General features: G+C 36.9%; 2 protein-coding genes across 2 annotated transcripts; one reads left to right on the top strand and one right to left on the bottom strand.

Annotated features, from left to right (window-relative positions):
• Window positions 1-2,967: 2,967 nt before the first annotated feature.
• On the bottom strand, window positions 2,968-8,658 carry mesd (mesoderm development LRP chaperone). The gene is made up of 3 exons (XM_020937087.2): window positions 8,476-8,658; window positions 5,056-5,288; window positions 2,968-3,724 (listed from the first exon to the last, which is right to left on the bottom strand). The coding sequence occupies exons 1-3, from the start codon at window positions 8,629-8,631 to the stop codon at window positions 3,460-3,462; spliced, it is 654 nt and encodes a 217-aa protein (XP_020792746.1). The 5' UTR covers window positions 8,632-8,658; the 3' UTR covers window positions 2,968-3,459.
• Window positions 8,659-15,229: 6,571 nt separating this feature from the next.
• tlnrd1 (talin rod domain containing 1) lies at window positions 15,230-19,240 on the top strand. Its single transcript, XM_055154711.1, has one exon. The coding sequence runs from the start codon at window positions 15,233-15,235 to the stop codon at window positions 16,295-16,297; it is 1,065 nt and encodes a 354-aa protein (XP_055010686.1). The 5' UTR covers window positions 15,230-15,232; the 3' UTR covers window positions 16,298-19,240.
• Window positions 19,241-22,840: the final 3,600 nt, after the last annotated feature.

The raw sequence follows: 22,840 nt of genomic DNA, 5'->3' as shown, positions 1-22,840 counted from the left end.
CATACATGCTGTATATATTAGTTTATCTTTATCCACTGGTGGGTTTCAGAGCCATATAGTAAATATGTAACATTAGCTCCAAATATCTGGGCACCGTGATGGACAATAAACTGAAATTTGACCTAAACACTGAAAACATCGTCAAACGAGGGCAGCAAAGAATATATTTATTGAGGAAACTGAACTCTTTTAATGTGAACAAAATGATTCTTAACCATTTTTATTGTTCTTTTATTGACGTCTTCTTACTTTTTCTTTTATTTGCTGGTTTGAATCCTTGTCTGTGAAGGATAAAAACAAACTTCAAAATATTGTTAAAACCTGCTCGAAAATCACAGGGATCAAACTGAGGGACCTGCTCTCTCTGTGGGAGGAGCAGGTCCTGAGCAAAGCCAAGTGTCTCCTGGATCAGCCCCTTCATCCTCTGGCTCCTGATTTTATCCTGATGCCTTCAGGGCGTCGGTTTTATGCTCCGATACGGAAAACCAACCGGTTTTCTAATTCTTTTGTGCCCTCTGCTATTAAATTGTTAAATTCTAAGGGTACAGTTTTATGAAAGTTTTACACTGTAATTTGAACTTTATTTTGAGTTCCACTGGTGGACGGCAATGGACTGACTCACTTTGTGTTTGTTTGTGTTTGTGTTTGCTCTGAGATGCTGCTAATGAATTGCCTTATGGAATCAATAAAGTTTTCTGAATCTGAATCTGAACATACTTTGAGAAAAAAACATTCAAAAATACATGAATTAACGCTCTTATTTCTCAAAATAAATCTCTCCATCAATGTTATTAATACTCAAAATTCTATCTAAAATACAGGAACATTTATGCACAAAAAACTAATTTTCCTGCCAGTTTAAATATTCATTTAAGAAAAATAAATTTTAAGAGTGCTGGCTTTGCATATAGTCTAAATCAGGGGTGTCAAACTTAAATTCACAGAGGCCAAAATTAAAAACTGGGACTAAGTCGTGGGCCAAACTAAATATTTAGTGAAAATTTCAACAATATCTGCATGTTTTCTCTTCTTTCGAGATATGTAATGTAAAATTTTTCTTATTAAAATAAATGTTTAATAATAGTTTTGCTTAAACATTGAATCCAGAACAAGCATAATATAAAATAATAACACAATTTTAAATAAATAATGTCTCTATAGCCTATCTGTAGCTTTTGAACTTCTTTTAAATGTGTTTTTTTTTTTTTTCTCCTCAGGCCAACAACCAGTCAAAAATAACAACTTACTTCAATCAAAATCCAATCTTTCAACTATGAACAGTCAAAAATCATAAAGAAAACATTAATCTAAACTCGGTCTGCTAGACTGTGATCTGCTCTGATGCACATGGGTTCAAAGCAGATACAAATACTTCGCATCTCTTCTCAGATATAAGTTCATCAAAGTAGTAGTAATTCACCAAAATACTGAAATAAATAATTATCAACAGCAGGACTTTGGGGAGAGGAAAAAAAATAAATCACGGGACACAGCAGGTCAAAGCGGACATAGATAAAGAAAGCAGAGGAATTTCTATCCGCTCTTCACTTCTAAACGTTTGTATTTTGAAGCTGCCCATTGATAAACAAGTATTTGAACACACCATACCTGATGTTGTCTTGTGAACCCACCGACATCAGCTTGTTCAAACATCTCCCTCTCTCTCTGCGTTACTTCAGGGAGCAAAGGAGAAATGAGTTCACGATGAGTTCACTGTCCTGATTCGTCTCGGTCTTTTTCATGTTCAGGGTAAATGTAGTCTGTTTGAACTGAGACTGCAGCTTTGCATCTCCCTGCAAGAAATTAATAAGAAGCACTCTCTGTAATAGTTTACAATGTTAGAAGGCCCATATTACAATATTTTCTGGCCTATGTTATTATGTTTCCTCATCACAAACATAAATTAAGTTGTGTTTTGCTTCATTCACATGTTTAACCCTGCATATTAAGGCTGAGTAATAATAATAATAATGTTATAAAATAAAATAAAATAATGTTACTGTATTATTATTATTATTATAATATATAAATAATAATAATAATATAATAATAATAATAATAATATAATAATATAATATTATTATTATTATTGTGTTATATTAATAATAATAATAATAATAATAATAATAATAATAATAATAATAATAATAATAATAATAATAATAATAATAATATAGTAACATTATTATTATTATTATTTATTATTTATTTATTTATTATTTTATTTTTTTAAGACTTAAATCAAAGAGCTAACCACTTTGCAATTTTCATCTCCCTAGGAAATTTAAACCTATTTTGGGAAATATTATCGTAACTTTTGGACATCACTGACTCACAAACTCACTGAAAAATACTATAAAAAAAAAAAATAAATACATAATATTTTTAAACAAGAGTCTAACCAATGAGTATTTGCTTAGTTCTTTATTGAAGTTTAGAATAAATTCAGGCTGCATGTGTTGCTGTTCTTTTAGACTGGAGTGTTACTGTGGCGCCATCTAGTGGAAGTATTTGCAAGTACAAAACTACATACAGGGTCATTACAGAGTATGACGTAATGTTGGACCAGGTCATTGGGGCACATCGCGCCCCTCCTCGCGCTGGGGTAAAACTGTGTGTGTCACTTTGGTGCACGTGGTATAGATTGCATCCAGCAGGGGGCGACATATTTCTTTGAAAAAGTGTCTAATTACAGCTAAATAGTCCAGCCCATTTCGAAATCGGCTCCGTAAGAACATTTTTCATTCATTTTTCCCAGAAACATTTTGAATTCAAATATTAAGCATTCTGCTAATTGTAAATATTGTAAATAATGACCTCGAGTTGTAAAAATGACCTTTTTAATGAACCCTAACTCCAACAAAACTGGGAGGTGCCTTGGCAATTTGTCAGAGAAATATAGACATGATTTTGAGGGAAATAATCACACCATCCAAATTTAGGAATAAAAGAAAGCAACCAAAGATCTAAATTATATAAAAAGTTTATTTTCAAAACATGACAGACCCATGTAAGTGTGCTTGACTCTGAGAAATGAGCAAGTCTATTGAAATGTGAAATATTTTAGTACCATTCTTTAAAGGTAAAAGGTTACAGTGCTAATTTTGGGCTCAGAAAAAGTGTAATTTGAAACCATATTAAAGTTTAATGTATATCATATCTTAAGACAAAATGATCTGGCACAGGAATAGATAATAACAAATCAACAAAATTAAGTATTTGTGTGTAATTATAATACTTAGGCAACTAGTTCAGTGCTCCATTTTCCCAATGCTGCCCGTAAGAAGAAAGTGACATAATTTTACTGAGACATTTTTGTCAGTAGGTAAAAAAGGCAAACATGAACAGTTTGAACCTGAAGGTAAATTTGACCTTTGATCTCACAGAATATTATAAGTTCACATAAATGAAACCTACTGTGTTTTAAATGTCACTGTAAACTTGTCCATTACAAACTCATCACAGCTCCACTTTTTGTTTACTGGCTGTGTTCCCGTTTAAATCTGGTTTCTTCTCGCTCTTCTTCTTGTTTTTCTTTTTGGGACTGACTTCGTTCTGCTGTTTGGTTTTTGACTCGTCTTTTTTGGCAGCTTTTCCGGGGTAAATCTGCCCCTCCACGGTGACCTCCGCACATCTGTCCTGAGACACCAGGAAGTCCTTGACCTCCCAGGCCATGCTGCCGTCACGCAACATGAAGATGACGCGATTGGAGCCCACCACAAACCTGCAACAGAATATCAAGATACAAGTTCAGTTCTTTTCACAAGAGAAAAAACAAAAGTCACACCATAAAACCAAAATGTGTCACAAATTTGTCTTACAGGGTCTATATTACGCAATCTGTTTCCTCATCAAAAACATAACCTGGAGTTTTGTTTTGTTTCATTCACACATGCTCATGTTCAACTTTTGTCAAACTGAAAACACTCTGTTCCACCTTGTGAAGTCATAATAAATAAAATAAGTGCTCCACTGTGTTTTTAAACTCTATACACCTTCACAAGAATCATTTGGATGAGTTCAGCCCTGGAATTGCTCATCTCTGCTGAACTAAAAGTATCTGTTAACTTGAAAACTACATTACATAACAGCACAAGATGGAACAGAACATTTTGAGCTTTTGAAATGTGGACAGACTAATGATCCAGGATAACTCAAAGGTGTGAATGAAACAAAACAACTCCAGGTATGTTTTTGGTGACATAACAACATTATAACATGACTTGCGGCTCACAAGAATCCATTTTGTGCCATACAGGACCTTTAAAAGACAGTTGATTTTTTTTTTTATTATTTGATTGCCATCACAGAAGACTTGATCCATACTAAACTACAGTAAAATTGTTCACGATATCAGAGTTATTGTTTGAAATAATCATGATTTCAATATTGTGATTATTATTTTCACCATAATCCCCATTAGCCAGGCTGGCACCACCTAGTGCCTCTGCTCAATTTCATTTCTCTCCAGCGACTAGATCAGGAATCTGAATACACTTGACGGTTTGCAAGAACCTCGGAAGTTGTAGACCGTGCACCGGCCAATCAGCGAAGAGCTGTGAAGCCATGACTGGGTCCCTTTTTGTGGTACAGCACAACAGTAAATAAAGCGGTTGAGATGGATGTAGACGAAGCCATACATTCTGTGTTGGCAACGATTCCCGAGATCGAGGATTTAAAGCCGGAACAAAGAGAATGTTTGGTGAATTTTAACAAGGGGAAAGACGTTATTGCACTTCTTCCTACGGGATTTGGAAAACGCTTAAAATACTAGTAAGCAGTGCAGTACATACATCACAACTAAATAGCGGCGATTGGTTAAATAAAAAGAGTACCCGCCTACCGTCGAGCGAACGAATCCTAATGCTGTGAGCCGGTTTCACTTTGTGGAAACCGGCTGATGAATCAGGCTAAATCCCCATAGCCCTGTATTACAGTGTGGTCAGATCAAGGCCATACAAAAATAGTTCAGCCAAAATTTATACCATCTGTGTTTTCCTTTTTTTTTCCAAGTACTAATATCTGCTCAAATGAATATCTAGTTTGGACTCTGACCTCTGTATATCGTAGTTGGCGTTGAAGAGGCTGCCCTGCCACAGCCCGGTGATCTCCTCGGTCTCCTTCTCCGTGGGGTTTCCGGACACTGTGGCGAAGACCATCAGAGTGCGCCCCTTTTTGGACAACTTCAGCAGCTCCTCGGGTTTAGAGGGATCCACTTTGGAGAAGTCGATGGGCGGAGGAGAGCGCTTGTGCTCGGGCAGGTCGCCGTCCTCAATGTCGTCATCCTCCTAAAGAAATAAACAATACAAGATTCACTAGTGTGCATTGGTGTTGTCACAGTAGTAAAATTTCAATACTAAGGAATAGACTTGATACTCAATACAGACTCTGATACCACAATGATAATTAAAAAAACACTATAGACAAGAGAATGTGATTTTCAACACTGAATCATAGTCCTTTCTTTTATTATATTACCATGTGGTCTTATATCTGTGTAATCCCTCAGTGATTCAGGCAGGTTCCATAGTGGTCCATGAGTGTATATTAGTCTATGTGCTCTTATACTTGTTCTGATACAGCTCAAAATCATTCTAGTCTAGTAGGGATGGAACAATATCCGAAATATCGTGATATTGTATCGTCAAAAGTTTCACAATAATATCGTGGGCTGTCACAATATATCGAATTGCAAGTCTCTTTGCTTAAATGAATAGTTATGCTGATTTTTATGTCTTTCCTTGTGATTTTAATGGATTTCTTATTCTGTAAAGCACTTTGAATTATTTTGTGTTTTGCATTGCCGTGGTGCAGTAGTAGTTAAAACAGAGGGAACTACATAGACCATGATGCTTTGCTGTTGTCAGTGCAGACTACATGAAGAAACAACTGTTATTAAGCACTTTAAAATCTTAATTCTTCATATTATAACAGCACCAATGGCTTTTCAATGCTTTTCTGAGGTTTTTAAAAGGAAAAAGTAGCATATTCATAATTTTGTAAACCTCTACAAAATGCCGCAATCTATACCGAACCGTGAGGTGCATATTGTGAAAATATGTTTATATCGTTACATCCCTACATTCTAGCTGTTCAGAAAAGGATCATTTCTGTCCGGAAATGTGACATCTTTTAGTATTGATACCTGGTCAATAGGGTGTAATGATATCCAAGTCTCACCATACGATATCGTCACGGTATGACCCTCACGGTACGATATTTATTGCAATATGTTGTTGAGGCTTTCAAACAAAACTGTTAATATGCTACTTTTTCCTCTTAAAATGCCTTGACAAGACTTAATCCAAAGAACTAAGACTTAAAAGTGCTTAGAACTGTTATTTCTTCATGTAGTCTGCACTGAAATGGAGCAAAGGATCATGGTCTTTGTAGATCCCTTTGTCTTTTTTTTTTAGCTATTCCTGCACCATAACTCTTCATTTAAGCAAAAAGACTTGTAATTCAATATATTGTGATGGTCCATGATATTATTGTGAGAACTTTGAGAATACAATATCACGATATTTCGGTTATTGTTACATCCCTACAGGTCAAATGAGCATCTAGTTTAATATCAGTAACAGCCCAAGAGTCATTATAATTCCCCATATTTGTCAGTCCCTCTTAATCATGTTCACACAGTGACTGAGATTTGTTTGATGTTACTTATTGGCTATAGTTAGTCTTTTATTGAATTGTACACTTACTTTTTATGCTGATGATAATACAAGAAGCAGAAAGAATGCATTTGTCATACCAGTTTTGTTCATCTTATATTTAGAAAAGGAGAACTTAAAATTAAACTTGGCCACCTCCATTTCCTCTATAAATTGGAAACACGAAAACATATGTCAAAGGTAAAGTGTCACATGGTTTCCTTCGCCCCTCCCACAATCTTTATTGCTGTTTTTTACAAGATTTTGAAGTTTAGACTTTGACTTTAAGGACACACGTGAAATAAAACACTAAAGCATCTTGGCAAATATGGATATGATGAGTAGTGATACATATTTGTTCACGATATAAAAAAAATAAAAAATACACACTACACAACATTGTATGCAACAAACCAAAACTTCAGATCTAAATTAATGCTTCATTAGTAGGGCTGTAACAATAACCAAAATATTGTGATATCATAACATCAGAAATCTCACAATAATATCAAGAGCTATCACATTATATCAAATTTATAAGTTCCTTTCCTTAACCGCATTGTTCTTTAGTAGAAACAGCTAATAAACATCGGGAACTACATGTCCTATGATTCATTTCAGAACAGACAACATGGAGAAATATGTTTTTTACTTGAATTCTTGGGATTTTGAGAGTAAAAATTGACACCAAAATCTTGTCATGGATATTTTAAAAGCAAAACGTGTCCTATCTAGAATTATATTTGTCACTCCTAAATAAATAAATTAGATTTGTTATTATAGCAACTCAGTGACAACAAAATCTACAGGTTTTGCATGACATTAAAACTAAATGCTTACTAGCAGTGTTGTGAAGGTGACTTTTAAAATGTATTCCCCTACAGATTACAGAATACATACCGCAAAATGTAATTTGTAACATAATCCATTAAATTACTTAAAGTGAATAACGTAATCTGAATACTTTGAATTACTTGATTTGTTGTAAAGAAGCAAAGACGAGGATATCGTAACATAAGATGTTTTGTCTGATAAAAGAAAATAAAAAGCCCAGACTTTACTGAACCAAATAAAAAATATTATTGATGGAAGACGAGGAGACACGGTCCACACAGCATGATTTAGTCCTGTTAAATCCTGTTTGAGACCTGGTTTAGTCCTGGTTTAGTCCTGGTTTAGTCCTGGTTTAGTCCTGGTTTTAGTCCTGGTTTATTCCTGGTTTATTCCTGGTTTAGACCTGATTTAGTGTCCGGCAATGAGTGGAATTACCAAAAAAAGAAAAAGGGATATAGCCCAAAATGTGAAAACAGGAAAATACCTCTGTGTAATCCATTTATTTCAACCAAGTAACTGTAATCCAATTACCACTCACTGAAACAGTAACTGTAACTGAATACAGTTACTCATAATTTGTACTCTGATTATGTAACTCTGGTACATGTAATCTGTTACTCCCCAACACTGCTTACTAGCTATTTTAAATCATGTGTCCTGTTTATTTAGAAAGTAAATAAGCCTTTTAGGGAAATTGAAATGACAACTTCTGTTTACAAAAGAAAAGCACAGTCACCAACAAGAAGGAAATTCAGAAGACATTGCAATCTGATGACTAATCTCCAACTACACATTATTAAAACCATAAAATAACTAAACAACAGACGTGTGTTAATTTGCGGTTCACGCTGACATCTTAAACAAACATTTGGTTATGATTAATTGGTCTTTAATTCCATCTCCTACACATCATTCTTGGGAGGCTAAGAGAGCAGCTAGTTTCCCCCTTCTTCACTTCTCAATGAAAACTCCTCCGTTCACGTACCTCCCACTGCTCCAAAAGCCGAGCCATGTCCGCGTCATTGTAGTCTCTAATGTCTTTCTTTTTCTTGGGTTTGTCTTGATTTTCAGCCGCGCAAACAAAGACAAAAACGGTGCAGAGGAGAAGCGCAAAACACCTCAACCTGAAGTCCACCGCCATGCTTCCAGATGGAGCGTTCTGATTGGCTGAGACATGTGCCGGTCACAAGACGGGGAAGGGGGCGGGGTTAAAGGGAGTAAAACAGAAACAGGATATTTCAAAATAAAATAAAAGTTGTATTTTTCAGTTTTTATTTCATTGAATAAACTCTTGAACCGTTTTACTTGGAAAATATGTCTGTAACAATGAAGTAGATTGTAAAAGTTGGCTGTTTTCTTTACAGAATCAGACACACTAGGCCTATTTATTTAATGTTGGTTAAATACATATATAAAATAGTTTAGTTATAGGTCTAGTTTACAGCAAGGACTTTCTGGAATCAGATAAAGCTACATAACATTATTTGGATATTATTATTACTTACACTACATTCACACAGTTTATTATGGGACATTTTAAATAACCTCTAAAGAAATACCAAGCTTCAGCAGTCACAGTAATAATAATAATAATAATAATAATAATAATAATAATAATAATTTCATTAAAAAGTATAATAAAATGAAATAATTAAAATTTAAATAAATAATAATAATATATATATATATTTTTTTCTTCACAATATTTTTTAAAGTAGATTAGTTAGAATTATGAATGGTATTCTCAAATATGTTTAGGCATGGGAAAGTCACTTGAAAATGGTCACGCAAAGTTACACAGAACTAATTTTGCCTTCTTGCAACGAACCAGTGCTATAAACTTGGACAAAAACACACAGCATCATCATGAATCAGCGCTGTAAAGCTCTGTGTGTGTGTGTGTGTGTGTGTGTGTGTGTGTGTGTGTGTGTGTGTGTGTGTGTGTGTGTGTGTGTGTGTGTGTGCGTGTGTGCGTGTGTGTGTGTGTCAGTTCAGGAGGTCACAGATCAAAGACAGGACAGCGCTCTTTCCTCTCAGGACGACTCCACCCAAACACCGCTCTGTGCTCCTCTGTACAGCAGCTGCAATTCACAATAACAAAAAGGAAATGGGTGGTATGGAAATGAGCTATTTTTCAGCCCTGTACTTATAAATGTCGTAATAACATCATTTATTTGTTTAACCAACGTGTCGTGACTTGTGATACTGGGAATAGTCTGTGTATAGGTTTTTGAATGTATTGAATCGTCCTACAATAATAAAAATACAGACAAAAAATGAACGTTTATTTGTCTCAGAACTGGGAAACAGCACAAGAATAAAAATATCAACATAAATAGCTATAAAATAAATTAAGAAAATACAATACAACACTGTGCAAATCATTAGTTGTCCATATAAAAACAAAAGTCCGAATGTATAGGAAAATTTTGATGAAAATAATATAGTATTTTTAAACCCAATACATTTTTAAACCTCTCTAGTTGAGTGGAGCCTTCATTAAACTTTCCAAAATAAGCCTAAAATAAAAGCGTAGTTTTAGTTCATTGTGGATGTTTTTATTGCACTAAAAAGATACAAAAACCTACGTGCTTACTGTAGTGGGCTTGCATCTGAACAAACCTGACTCAAGCCTGGAGGAGGGCTTATCTATGTCCGTAGGAAATGTATCAACATGATTTGAAGTTATTTTAACTTCCTATTTCCATGGAATTGTGCTAATGACCTCAGGCCTCTGTCCAGTTTCTCAAATCACAATATAAAAACAACATGTATTTGAGTTCAAATTCATACCAGACTCCATACAGATGTACAACAACTCACCTTTATGTAACAGACAATACTCCCTACAACTGTACAACAACTCACCCTTTATGTAACATATAATACTCCCTACAACTGTACAACAACTCACCTTTATGTAACAGACAATACTCCCGACAACTGCACAACAACTCACCTTTATGTAACAGATAATACTCCCTACAACTGCACAACAACTCACCTTTATGTAACAGATAATACTCCCTACAACTGTACAACAACTCACCCTTATGTAACATATAATACTCCCTACAACTGTACAACAACTCACCCTTATGTAATAGATAACCCTATGTCCTGTCAACGATCAAATCATCCTATGACCTCTTGTACACAGCTGAGATTTTATATTTTATTACTTATTTTTCTATTTAATTTTGACTTGTACATTTACATTATTAGGATAAATAACTAGGTTTTGCTGTCTTGTATAATCACTTCAATAGTTCATTACTGTACCGAGGTCATTTGAAGATAAGAGCTCTGATCACAGCTGTGAGACTCATAGATATATGTCAAGACAAATGCAGGATATTCCAATCTATCTAAAAACAAAGTAAATAAATAGGACAGGAAATACAGATAGGGATGATGTCATGACTTGTTAGCCAGATAACACCCCGGATGGAGTCTGATTGGACTGTGCGACGTGCCAAAAGGTTCTAAGTCTCAACCATGTCAACCTCCCACCATAGTTTGTGTATAAAAATCATTGTAAAGGCGTAAACATGGAGTCTCTGCATGGGAATGTCGGCACAGACTCCTTGTACAATTATGGTTTTCTAATAATGGAATAAGTAAAATATCTGGACTTTATTTCTGTTTCAAGTGTAATTTTTGTCCAAGCAAAAATTAAAGAACACAAGAGGAACAGGTTGTTTTCCTCAGCAACATTTATATAATTATGCCTTATTTGACACATGTCTCTTGCTACCTTTTTTGCTACTTATTCAGAATTTATTATTACCATTTATGTTTTACTCTTTGTTGTTATAATATATTATATTGTGACGAGTGAACTGTTGTGTCCAAATAATTTCTCTTGTGGATCAATAAAGTTGGTCGAACTCTAAAATATATCAGAATAAAAACAAAGGCATCATGATCCTTTTAAATGTTTTCACTATACCTAAATGTATTTCTATGGATGTATAATGAGTTTTTATATAGATCAGGAGTGTCAAACTCAAATTCACAGAGGGCCAAAATAAAAAACTGGGACTAAGCAGTGGGCCAAACTGAATATTTATTGAAAATGTTCAACAAGATCTGCATGTTTTCTCTTCTTTTGAAATATGCCATTTTAAACCTTTTCTTATTAAAATAAATGTTTAATAATAGTTTTGCTTAAACATTGAATTCAGAACAAACAAAATATAAAATAACAACACATTTTAAAGTAAATAATGTCTCCATAGCCTATTTGTAGCCGGCGGGCCAACTCTAATACATATTTGATATGATCTTGTGGGCCAAATATAAGTATATCACAGGTCAAATTTGGTCCCTGGGCCTAAGTTTGACATATCTGCATTATATTGTGATGAGTGAGCTACTGTGTTCAAATAATTTCCCTTGTGGATCAATAAAGTTGGTCTCGGTTTAGGTCTAAAATATATCATAGCATAAAAACATACACATCATGATCCTTTTGGGTGGGCAAACTTTTTGACTTTTGGGCGACAAAGAATTCTAAAAGTTGACGGAAGGGCCGGACCAGGAGCAGATTGGTGGAGTTTTTCCTGGTAATTCACCTCATAAGAGAAAAAAATAACATGGGATATGTAGAAAACAGACCCCATGTTATTGAAATATCCCATCATTGAAAATCATTACAAAGCACCACAACAAAATGTGTCTTTCAAGTCCCATTGTATTTACTATTTATTGAAACGACTTTTAAAACATGCAAAATTATTGTTATTATTACTATTATTCAAGTTTGGCGGGCCGAATTAAAAAGATTAAAGGGCTGCATATGGCCCCTGTGCCATAGTTTGCCCACCCCTGACCTAAATGTATTTCTATGGAAGTATAGATCCATGTTTTTTTATAACTTTGTTTTTAATGGTTTTAAGTAACATTTCAAAACATACAAAAACAATATAAATAAAATAAAACAAAAAACTATGTAACAGTCTGGAGTTACAGGTTCTTATTTAAACATGCATTTTGTATTGAACTCCAAAACACATGTGTGTGATCAGCGTCCATTTCTCCACACAACCTCCAACACTCTGAAGTATAGGCGAGTTTCATTGTTGACAAAAGCGCGCGTTGCATGCTGGGAATTATTTTGGTCGGTGGCAATAAACACTAATTCAACATGACGGACGGAGCGAGAAAGCACGTAAAGGGTATTGATCCCGGTTATTTATCCAGTCTAACGGCAGAGGACCCAAGACCATTTGATCATAAATTGGTCATAAGCATCGACAGACGCCAAATCACCCTTTTCAACCCCTACAAAAGGTGGACAAAACCAAATTTCTGGTGAGAATCACCAACTACCTGGTCAAATATTCACTTCTGCGATATCCACAATGACTTGGTGGAAACTCCTGGGCCATTCACAGCAGAAAAGATGAAAACCTCCAAGAGTCTCGATGTGTTGTTGAACTTGTTGGAGTCCACGGTTTGCTAGGATCTTCTACGTTTGCTCTGCGAATGTTTGAAAGCCATTTAATTCACCGTTAGGGAATCTTTTCACACGGAATACGAAAAGACATTTTCCTTCTTCCGTGCTTCTATTTGTGCATCCGATAATGCAGCAGGAATTTACCATTATCGGGGATAAATACGCGAGGTTACGCACTGTGTTTGACGCTATCGTGTTTCTTGCCTCCGACCAAAATATTTCCCAGCATGCAACGCGGGCTTTTAATAACAATGACATCAGCTGAAACTCGACGTCATTGTTATTGCTGCATTATCGGATGCACAAATAGAAGCACGGAAGAAGGAAAATGTCTTTTCGTATTCCGAGTGAAAAGAACCTCTAACGGTGAATTAAACGGCTTTCAAACATTCGCAGAGCAAACGTAGAAGATCCTAGCAAACCGTGGACTCCAACAAGTTCAACAACGCATCGAGACTCTTGGAGGTTTTCATCTTTTCTGCTGTGAATGGCCCAGGAGTTTCCACCAAGTCATTGTGGATATCGCTGAAGTGAATATTTAGCCAGGTTGTTGGCGATTCTGACCAGAAATTTGCTTTGGTCCACCTTTTGTAGAGGTTGAAAAGGGTGATTTGGCGTCTGTCGATGCTTATGACCAATTTCTGATCAAATCGTCTTCGGTCCTCTGCCGTTAGAGTGGATAAATAACCGGGATCAATACCCTTTACGTGCTTTCTCGCATGTTGAATTAGTGTTTCTTGCCGCCGATCAAAATAATTCCCAGCATGCAACGCGCGCTTTTGTCAACAATGAAACTCGCCTATAGATCCATGTTTACTTCACGCAGAATTAAAGCGTGTTTTATTGTGAAAGGGTTTTTTCCGGGGTGTTTGACGCACGCTTGACGCAGCCGGGCAGAGTCTCATGGCAGCGCAGTACCGAGTTTAGCTCAAAGTTCCTCCCGGAGAGTCCACCGGCTGCTTCCCTCCGCACAGCCCGACTCCCCCCGTCTCCACGCCGGTACAGCGGGGCTCAGAGCAGCGGCAGACCCGGACGGAGCCTGGATACACGCGGGGGGGGGGGAAAGTGGACTAGTGACCCGCGCCTCTCGACTCGGAGCGCTGCTACAAACTTCACTTGGCTGAGCCCGACCAGGCGACCACACCCTCCCCGTTTCCTCATCGAGAGACCCCGCTTTGAATCTCCGGGAATAACCGCTACGTCTCCCGCCGGACCTCCGACTCGGCCCGGGCAGACGAGCGGCGGGTTTCGAGCGCGTCCAGCCGGTATGGAAAGCAGCGGCGAGTCCCTATGGAGCTTAAGCGGGACTCCACGCTCTTCTCCCCGGGGTTGAGACGCTGTGGCGGCCGGAGAGGAGAAAGCGCAGGGCGGACAGACTGACGATGCATATGGCGTCAGAGCGACCCTTGGAGCCACTGCAAACCTGCAACCCGGGGCTTAATCTGAAGAAGAAGCGATTGAAAGTGGATTAAAAGTTTGGCCCGGATTGCTCTGGATCTTATTTTAAAGGAGGGGAGTTGAAATGATGGTGCTTGAGGAAAACGAAAGAGTTGACGCTGCCACGAAGAGTTGCCCGGGTGGTGCCCTGTTTGAACCCAGAATGAACGCGCCAAGCCGGTCACAGTCGGTGGGAACAAGTCGGACCAGACCTCGGTGCTCCTACAAACTACATCCTCTGTTCACAAAATTATAAAATGTCCCATGTTTAGTCTTTAAAGTTGCTAAAATGTCAGACTTAGACAGCTAGTGTATATGGTTTTCCTGATGGGAATTTGTATTTCATAACAATATTTTATAATCTCAACCTGCACTTTGCTTTTTTTTTTTTTTTTTTTTTTTTTTCTTTGAAGGCATCTAGGTGGCACTGCAGTTTTTGTGATAATCTTCAATTCCTGTGAATGTGTTTGGGGACTGTAGAAGACTTTGAGAGGAATGTTTTTGATCAGGGCATTTAGTGAGGTAACTTCTCAAGAAATATATAGGTTTTTTAAAGCATATTTTTGTTTTAACCAAGGTTAATATGTCAGAAAATACTAGTTCTGTAACAATATGGGGATTTATTTCAAACATGCAGTTATGTAGTTTACAAGTTAACATGTGTGTGCATTAATTATTATCTGAAGGAACATAAGGCAGACTTTTGGGCCAGTTTAACTTTCTATTAGCTTTTGTACATAAAGTAGTGCTTATTTTGGACATGTCTTGAACAGAACAATGCAGCAGCAGAGACTATAAATAACTGAGGAGTTTGACCGCACCCTCCCGGACCCTGCTCCTGATTATGGCGAGTGGAGGGTCTGGGAAATCCGCGAGTGAGGCATCAAACATCACCCCCAGTGGCAGTGTCCAGCAAAGGAAAAGGCTCTCCTCCATTTGTGATTCCTGCAAAATCAAAATGCAACTTGTAGCAGATCTTTTGTTGTTATCCAGCGAGACCCGGCCCGTTATGGCTTCGGATGGGGTTCCACTCGCGGATACGTTTGACCAATGCCGAGACACTGTGATCGCGAGGACTAAAGAGCTTTCTATACTAACACATGACATCCAAAGCCAACTCAACATGGGGCGTTTTACCGAAGTTGGCGATCGGCTATTGGAACTGGCCGATCTGGTTGTGTCATTGACTGAATGCTCTGCCCACGCAGCGTATCTGGCAGCTTTAGAAACTTTGGGGTCCCAACCGTGCCTCCCCGGTTTGGTGGACCGCTATAAAGTAACGCGCTGCCGACACGAAGTAGAGCAAAGCTGCAACGTCCTCCGAATCACGCCGATTTTGGACCTCACTCCTCAGTTGCTTCTCGAACTTTCGCAAAACATTTCGACTAATCTCAAAACACTGACTGACATCTCATCCTTGGCCAGTGAAAGGTCCCGCGACCGCTTTGCCAAAGAACAGTTCAAGTTGAGCGTTAGAAGCATGGCGACGAGCGGGACGGCGTTTCTAGCTTGCGTTAAGGAAGTGAAAACGCAACCCAGCGAGCTGACTAGAAATCGTTGTGTTTTATTTAGCGCTGCCTTAGTTCAGTCTGTTAACGCTTTGGTTGGATTCGCTACGGAGCCGCAGTTCCTGGGTCGCCCGGCGAGCATCTCCTCTGAAGGAAAAGGGGTGCAGACGGCGGTTTTGGGCGGGGCCATGAGCGTAGTTTCGGCATGCGTGCTGCTAACTCAAGGGCTAAGGGACGTGGCGCAGCATCCGGACAGCAGTTCCAAGATGGCCGACTACAGGGAGAGGCTGAGGAATTCGGCGTGCGCGGTGTCGGACGGGTGCACTCTGCTCACACAGGCTTTAAGGGAGCGCTCCTCTCCACGCACACTCCCCCCGGTCAACTCCCACTCTGTGAATTAGATCTAAACACGGCCACACGTAACTGTACCAAAGAGTAGGCATGGGATGGTATAAGATCGTCAATAATACGATTTATCGCTACAGAAAACATCACGATAATACTGAAACCGCTTTATGCCACTCTAGGGCTGCTCGATTACGGGAAAAAAAATCATTATCACAATCGTTTTGGTTAATATTGAAATCACGATTATTCAAACGATGCATTTATTCAGCATTTCTCTCTTAAAAAAACACTTTCACATTGATAATTGACGCAAAACTTTCAAATTTAAATTGAATTCAGACTACAAATAGAGCAGTTTTGCGATGTATCAAACGTAAAATGAATAAAATATACTTTGAACATGAAATAAGGCATAGAAAACATAAAAGTATCCAAAATAAACTATATATTCAGCTGTTCTACAACCTCTATATTTAAAAATAAAATAAAATTTGATTATACAAGTTTGGAAATCGTTGAGACAACTTGAAACCGCGATCAAAGTTTAATTAATTGCCTTATTCCACTCACACAATAGCCCCAAACCCGGATCATTTGACTGCGTTTTCTGAAGGGACCGATTTTTCAGTTCAGGCTCTGGGCCGGAAAGGTGCTCGACGTGTCCTCGCTTTTTTGAGGTCGCGCAAAATATCCCCGACACTAGATCTGTTTCAGTAATAATGATATAACAACAACTGCCGCGTTAGAATTTTATTAAAAAGCGAAACTGCCAATCCAACCTTGAACCGCTATTGATTGAACTAGAATCCAACTGGGTCTGAACCAAGACAAGCCCAGAGTAAAACCAAGTCTAAACCAGGACTAACTAAACCATTAAACAATAAATAATTAAAGATTTGAAGGCAAGTGGGCTAGATTAGATTTGGCATTCCACTGTTGCAAAGAAAATGTAAACATGATACATACTGGACCAAAAAATATCATTTAGTTTTCCTTTTTTTGAATCCACAGCCAGCTACTGACTAATTTCCAGTGATTTCCATGTTATCTTTTTAGATTTCAATCTGGATTCCCATGTACACTGTGTACTTATCCAGGCTCGGTGTGGCACTAAACATACTTAGACTTGTCATTCCACGAGGCTGTGAACGCCTTTTGTTTTTTTATGACGGATCACAGAAAACCTATCACCAACTACGTCAGTCATTTATTAGACTTATACAAACATGATTGCGATATTACCATTATTAATTTTGAAAACCAGTTTACCCTCCCATGCCTATCAAAACCTCACGTAATAATGTAATATTTCCATTCCATTGTTGTCATTGTATTTCTGCAAACTATACCCGCGTCATTTAGGTCACTGGTTACAAGAATATCTATTGTTCAAGAAATAACAACTAGGGATATAACAATAATCGAAATATCATGATATCGTATTGTCAAAAGTCTCAGTAATATCGTGGGCTGTCACAATATATCGAATTACAAGTTCCTTTGCTTAAATGTGTTGTTTTATAGTAGCAATAGCTGATAAACATCGGGAACTACATATCCCATGATTCATTTCAGCGCAAACAACATGAAGAAATATGTTTTTTACTTGAATTCTTGGGATTATGATGGAAATAATTCACACCAAAATCTTGTCAAGGCACTTTAAAAGCAAAAAAGCGTCCTATTTACAATTATAATCTCAAAAATATCGTACTGTGAGATGCACATTGTGATAATATATCGAGAGATTTTGATTTCGTTACATCTATAATAACAACTCAACTTAACACTGAGGTCAAATCATATTTACTGGTTTTAGTCTGTCATATGTGGCAACCCAAAGTTAGACATTAATTGTACTTATTAATGGGATAATTGACATGAAAACCAAATTAACTTTAAAACAATATTTGATTTGTTGTTTACTAGAGCTGGGTATCGTTAAGAAGTTACAAATGTGAGATATGTATCGTATTGTGCATTATGTATTGATGTATATCTCGATACTGTGCATTTTCAATTCAGTATAAGTCGATTCAGTAAAAAACGGAGACTAAATCATGGCTGTGACACTAAAAGTCTCTGTTAAACCTCTACTTGTTAATGTGAAATTAATATAAAATACCAGGGATGTAACAATAACCAAAATATCTTGACATCGCATGTCAAAAGTCTCACAATAATATCATGGGCTGTCACAATATGTCAAATCACAAGTTTTTTTTGCTTAAATTCATTATTTTAGAGCAGCAGTAGCTTATAAACGTCGGGAACTACGTATCCCATGATTCATTTCAGCACAAACAACATGAAGAAATATGACTTTTACTTGAATTTTTGAGATTATGATGGAAATAATTCACACCAAAATCATGTCAAGGTATTTAAAAGCAGAAACAAGTCCTATCTCCAAAATATCGCAATAAATATCGTACCGTGAGATGCATATCGTGATAATATCGGACCGAGAGATTTGGATATCGTTACATCCCTAGTTGTCACAAAATAATTTAGTCAAATATACAAAAAAATACTCTCAGCGATATGTCGATACAGTGGCCCACGATATCGATACAGTATCATCAACTTAAACGAAACGATGTTTTGATATTTTCACGTATATTTTTACCGTAAATATTCTTCTTCTCTGTGTAGTTTGCAGTACAATACAACAGCACGTGATATTTCCTGGTTTGGTTCGAGTTTCTGTGGTTCACGCTGGTTGTGAATGGAGCCCGTTTCAACCAACAGTGTCCTAAAACACCAAATTACCCGACCCTTACCTCTGCGTCGCCGTGCGGTGGGGTGCATCCATCGTCGTGCTGAGAGAAATGGACGATTGAAATGTTTTTTGTGTGTATTTCTCTGGGGTAATCGCTGCTGTGCGTGTGTGCCATAGGTTTTTACACTATCCACCAGACTTCCCATAGTATTGTGTTTGGATCATGCATGTAATGGAGTATTTATTTCAACTATTAAAAAGTTGTTTCAGATAACACTGTTTTCCGAGTACGTCCTTCGGTATTTTAATAGCTTTTGTTGAAATTATCGGTTTGTATTAATTTGTTAATCATTTATTTCGGTCTTTAGGTTTACTTAATGTGTAGGAGTGAGTCAAGAAATGAATCATAGTTGTGCAAATAAACCAGCTAATCAGTTAAAGCTGCACTGTGTAACTTTCCGATCACCTGTTTCGTTTTTTATGGATGCCTGGAATGTTCCACAGTGTGACTTTAAACGGCTCTACCTCACATCTATTCAGTCACAGGTGGTTTTAAAGCTCAAAAATACCTTGAAAAACAGGCATTCTGACTGTGAGCGGGGTCGCCTCTCCACAGATCTGACCTGTAACTTGGTCTGGTTTGGTCTCCATGGAGATAGAAAGGTTTAATGCCATACTGTGAAACATTTGACGGACCCTCCAGCAGAAAAGTTACACAATGCACCTTTAAATTGTTTCTTAAAAGGTACATTTTGGAATTTTTCTGGTGTGGGGCGATGTTTTTGTTTTACCTAGAATGTCCCACAGTATAGCATTAAAATATTTATGTAGCATTTATTTCTTTACATGTATTTATCTCTCTTAAAACAACTTTAAAAATATATATATTTTTTAAGTTTTCTTATTGTGAGCAGGGTTGCCTTTTCACAGATCTGACCTGTGACTTTGTTAGGCAGTGTCACCTGTCTGTCTCCATGGAGATAGGCAAGTTTAGTGCCGCCATACTGTGGAACATTCACGGCTAAGCAATAACATCTCCATGGAGAAAAGCATTTATTTAACGAACCCTCTAGCAGAAAAGTTACACAATGCACCTTTAAATTGTTTCTTAAAAGGTTACATTTTGGAATTTTTCTGGTGTGGGGCGATGTTTTTGTTTTACCTAGAATGTCCCAGAGTTTGGCATTAAGATATTTATGTAGTATGTCTTTTCTTTCTCTAAAACAACTTAAAAAAATATGTGTCACCTCTCTGTCTCCATGGAGATGGGCAAGTTTAATGCCACCATACTGTGGAACATTCACGGCAAAGCAATAACATCTCCACGGAGAAAAGCATCTGACAGACCTTCCACCAGAAAAGTTACACAATGCATCTTCAAATTATTTCTTAAAAGTTAGCATTTTGGAATTTTTTTGGTGTGGGGCGATGCTTTTGTTATACCTAGAATGTCCCAGAGTATAGCATTAAAATATTTATGTAGCATTTATTTCTTTACATGTATTTATTTCTCTAAAACAACAAAAAAAAAATAATAATAAAACTTTTCTTATTGTATGCAGGGTTGCCTTTTCGCAGATCTGACCTGTGACTTTGTTTGGCAGTGTCACCTGTCTGTCTCCATGGAGATAGGCAAGTTTAGTGCCGCCATACTGTGGAACATTCAAGGCAAAGCAATAACATCTCCATGAAGAAAAGCATTTATTTAACGGACCCGCCACCAGAAAAGTTACACAATGCACCTTTAAATTGTTTCTGAAAAGGTACATTTTGGAATTTTTCTGGTTTGGAGTAAAGTTTTTGTTATACCTAGAATGTCCCAGAGTATAGCATTAAGATATTTATGTAGCATTTATTTCTTTACATGTATTTATTTCTCTAAAACAACTTAAAAAAAATAATATTAAAGTTTTCTTATTGTATGCAGGGTTGCCTTTTCGCAGATCTGACCTGTGACTTTGTTTGGCAGTGTCATCTGTCTGTCTCCATGGAGATAGGCAAGTTTAATGCTGCCATACTGTGGAACATTCAAGGCAAAGCAATAAATTCTCCATGGAGAGGAGCAGACAGCAAACCCTTCACATGAAAAGTTACAAAGTTCACCTTTTCAGTGTTCAATAATTTGTGCGCTGTCATGAGTCTCGTTTTACAGACAAACAAACAAACAACAACAACAACAACAAAAAGAGCACATGTCATTTTGAGCTGCTCTGACCTTTAACCTCCATTTAAGTGAACACGCAGGGGTCAAGTGTCGGGTGAACGGCGGCTGGTGTCTTTTACCTGTGTCCAAACAAACAGCTGCCAATCATGTCAACCAACTCATCATATTATTTTATGCAATTTATACACTACCGGTCAAAAGTTTTAAAACACCACACTTTTTCCTTTTTTTTTTTTTTTTACTGTTTACTGTTGACCAAAACATATTCTAAACTCTTGATTTAGAGCCATATTTATTTTCTAATCTGTTAAGCAAGTCCAAATTTGACTAAAGTTGTAAGCAGGCCTAGTTTAGTCCGTGTCCTATTTAAGACCTAGTTTGAGACCTGGGTTAATCCTGGTTTAGACATAGTTTAGTCCTGGTTGAGATCTGGTTTTTAAATTGGTTTTAGTCGTGGTTTAGCCCTTTTAATACAGATTTAGTATGCCTAGTCTGTGGGTTAAAGTTCAAATTGTATTTAAAAAAAAAAAGCAAAAAAAACTTGCAATATACCTGGTTTAGTCCTGGTCCAGTTCTGGTTAAGACCTAGTTTAAGATCTGGGTTAGTCCTGGTTTAATTTAGTCCAAAATGTAATAATGCCTAGTCTGTCACTTGTTGATCTGGGTCAATTCACCTTTGATAAACTTGTAAAAGACCTGCTTTTGTTCTGGTCTAATTCTGGTTGAGACCTAGTTTAAGACCTGGGTTAGTTCTGGTTTTGGATATTCTTATTCTTCAGAAAGTTCTTCCCAAGTTTGTTGCAGAAGTTCCCATAAATGTGTGGCACTTGTAGGTTGTTTGACTTTCACTCTTCTGTCCAGTTCATCCCAAATCAGCTCGATGGGGTTTAAGTCTGGAGACTGTGCTGGACTCTCCATGTTTATAACTTAATACAGCCAAAAAATAATGTGGTCAAATATGTCAAAATTTCAAATAATGTGGTCAAATAATGTCAAAACTTCAAATAATGTGATCAAATATAGCCAAAGCTTCTAATAATGTGGTCAAATAATGTCAAAATTTCAAATAATGTGGCCAAATAATGTCAAAACTTCAAATAATGTGGCCAAATATAGTCAAAACTTCAAATAATGTGGTCAAATAATGTCAAAACTTCAAATAATGTGGTCAAATATAGTCAAAACCTCAAATAATGTGGTCAAATATAGTCAAAACTTCAAATAATGTGGTCAGATATAGCCAAAACTTCAAATAATGTGGTCAAATATTGCCAAAGCTTCTAATAATATGGTCAATTATAGCCAAAACTTCAAATAATGTGGTTAAATAATGTCAAAACTTCACTTACTGTTAATTTCCTATTTAAAAAAACATGTATAATGTACCAAAACTATATATCTTGGCCAAAAATCTTTTTTGCAGTGTGCCCCCTGTCCCAGCAGATCTACCCAAGCCCATGTGGTGTCCCTATTTTTTTTTATTTTTCATTGTTTAAATTTGATACCTGACAACAGTAAAGAAGCGAATATTGTCTTTTTTTGTATTTTTTTTAGCTAAAAAACAGAAAACCGAGCTTAAAAATGAAAATCTATGCACCGACCTTTATATATCGACCCACAAGTGAGTCAAGAATGGACAATTTTACGTGCTCTTTTCACATTTTTTCTTTTTTTTTTTAATATCATCCATCCCAATCCAGGTATGTCCCA

The sequence above is a fragment of the Boleophthalmus pectinirostris genome, unplaced genomic scaffold (assembly GCF_026225935.1).
Source record: "Boleophthalmus pectinirostris isolate CB_2022bp ecotype Guang Dong unplaced genomic scaffold, ASM2622593v1 HiC_scaffold_19, whole genome shotgun sequence".
NCBI lineage: Eukaryota > Metazoa > Chordata > Actinopteri > Gobiiformes > Gobiidae > Boleophthalmus > Boleophthalmus pectinirostris.
The sequence above is the reverse complement of the archived record's forward strand: the minus strand, read 5'-3'. Positions and strand labels throughout refer to the sequence as shown.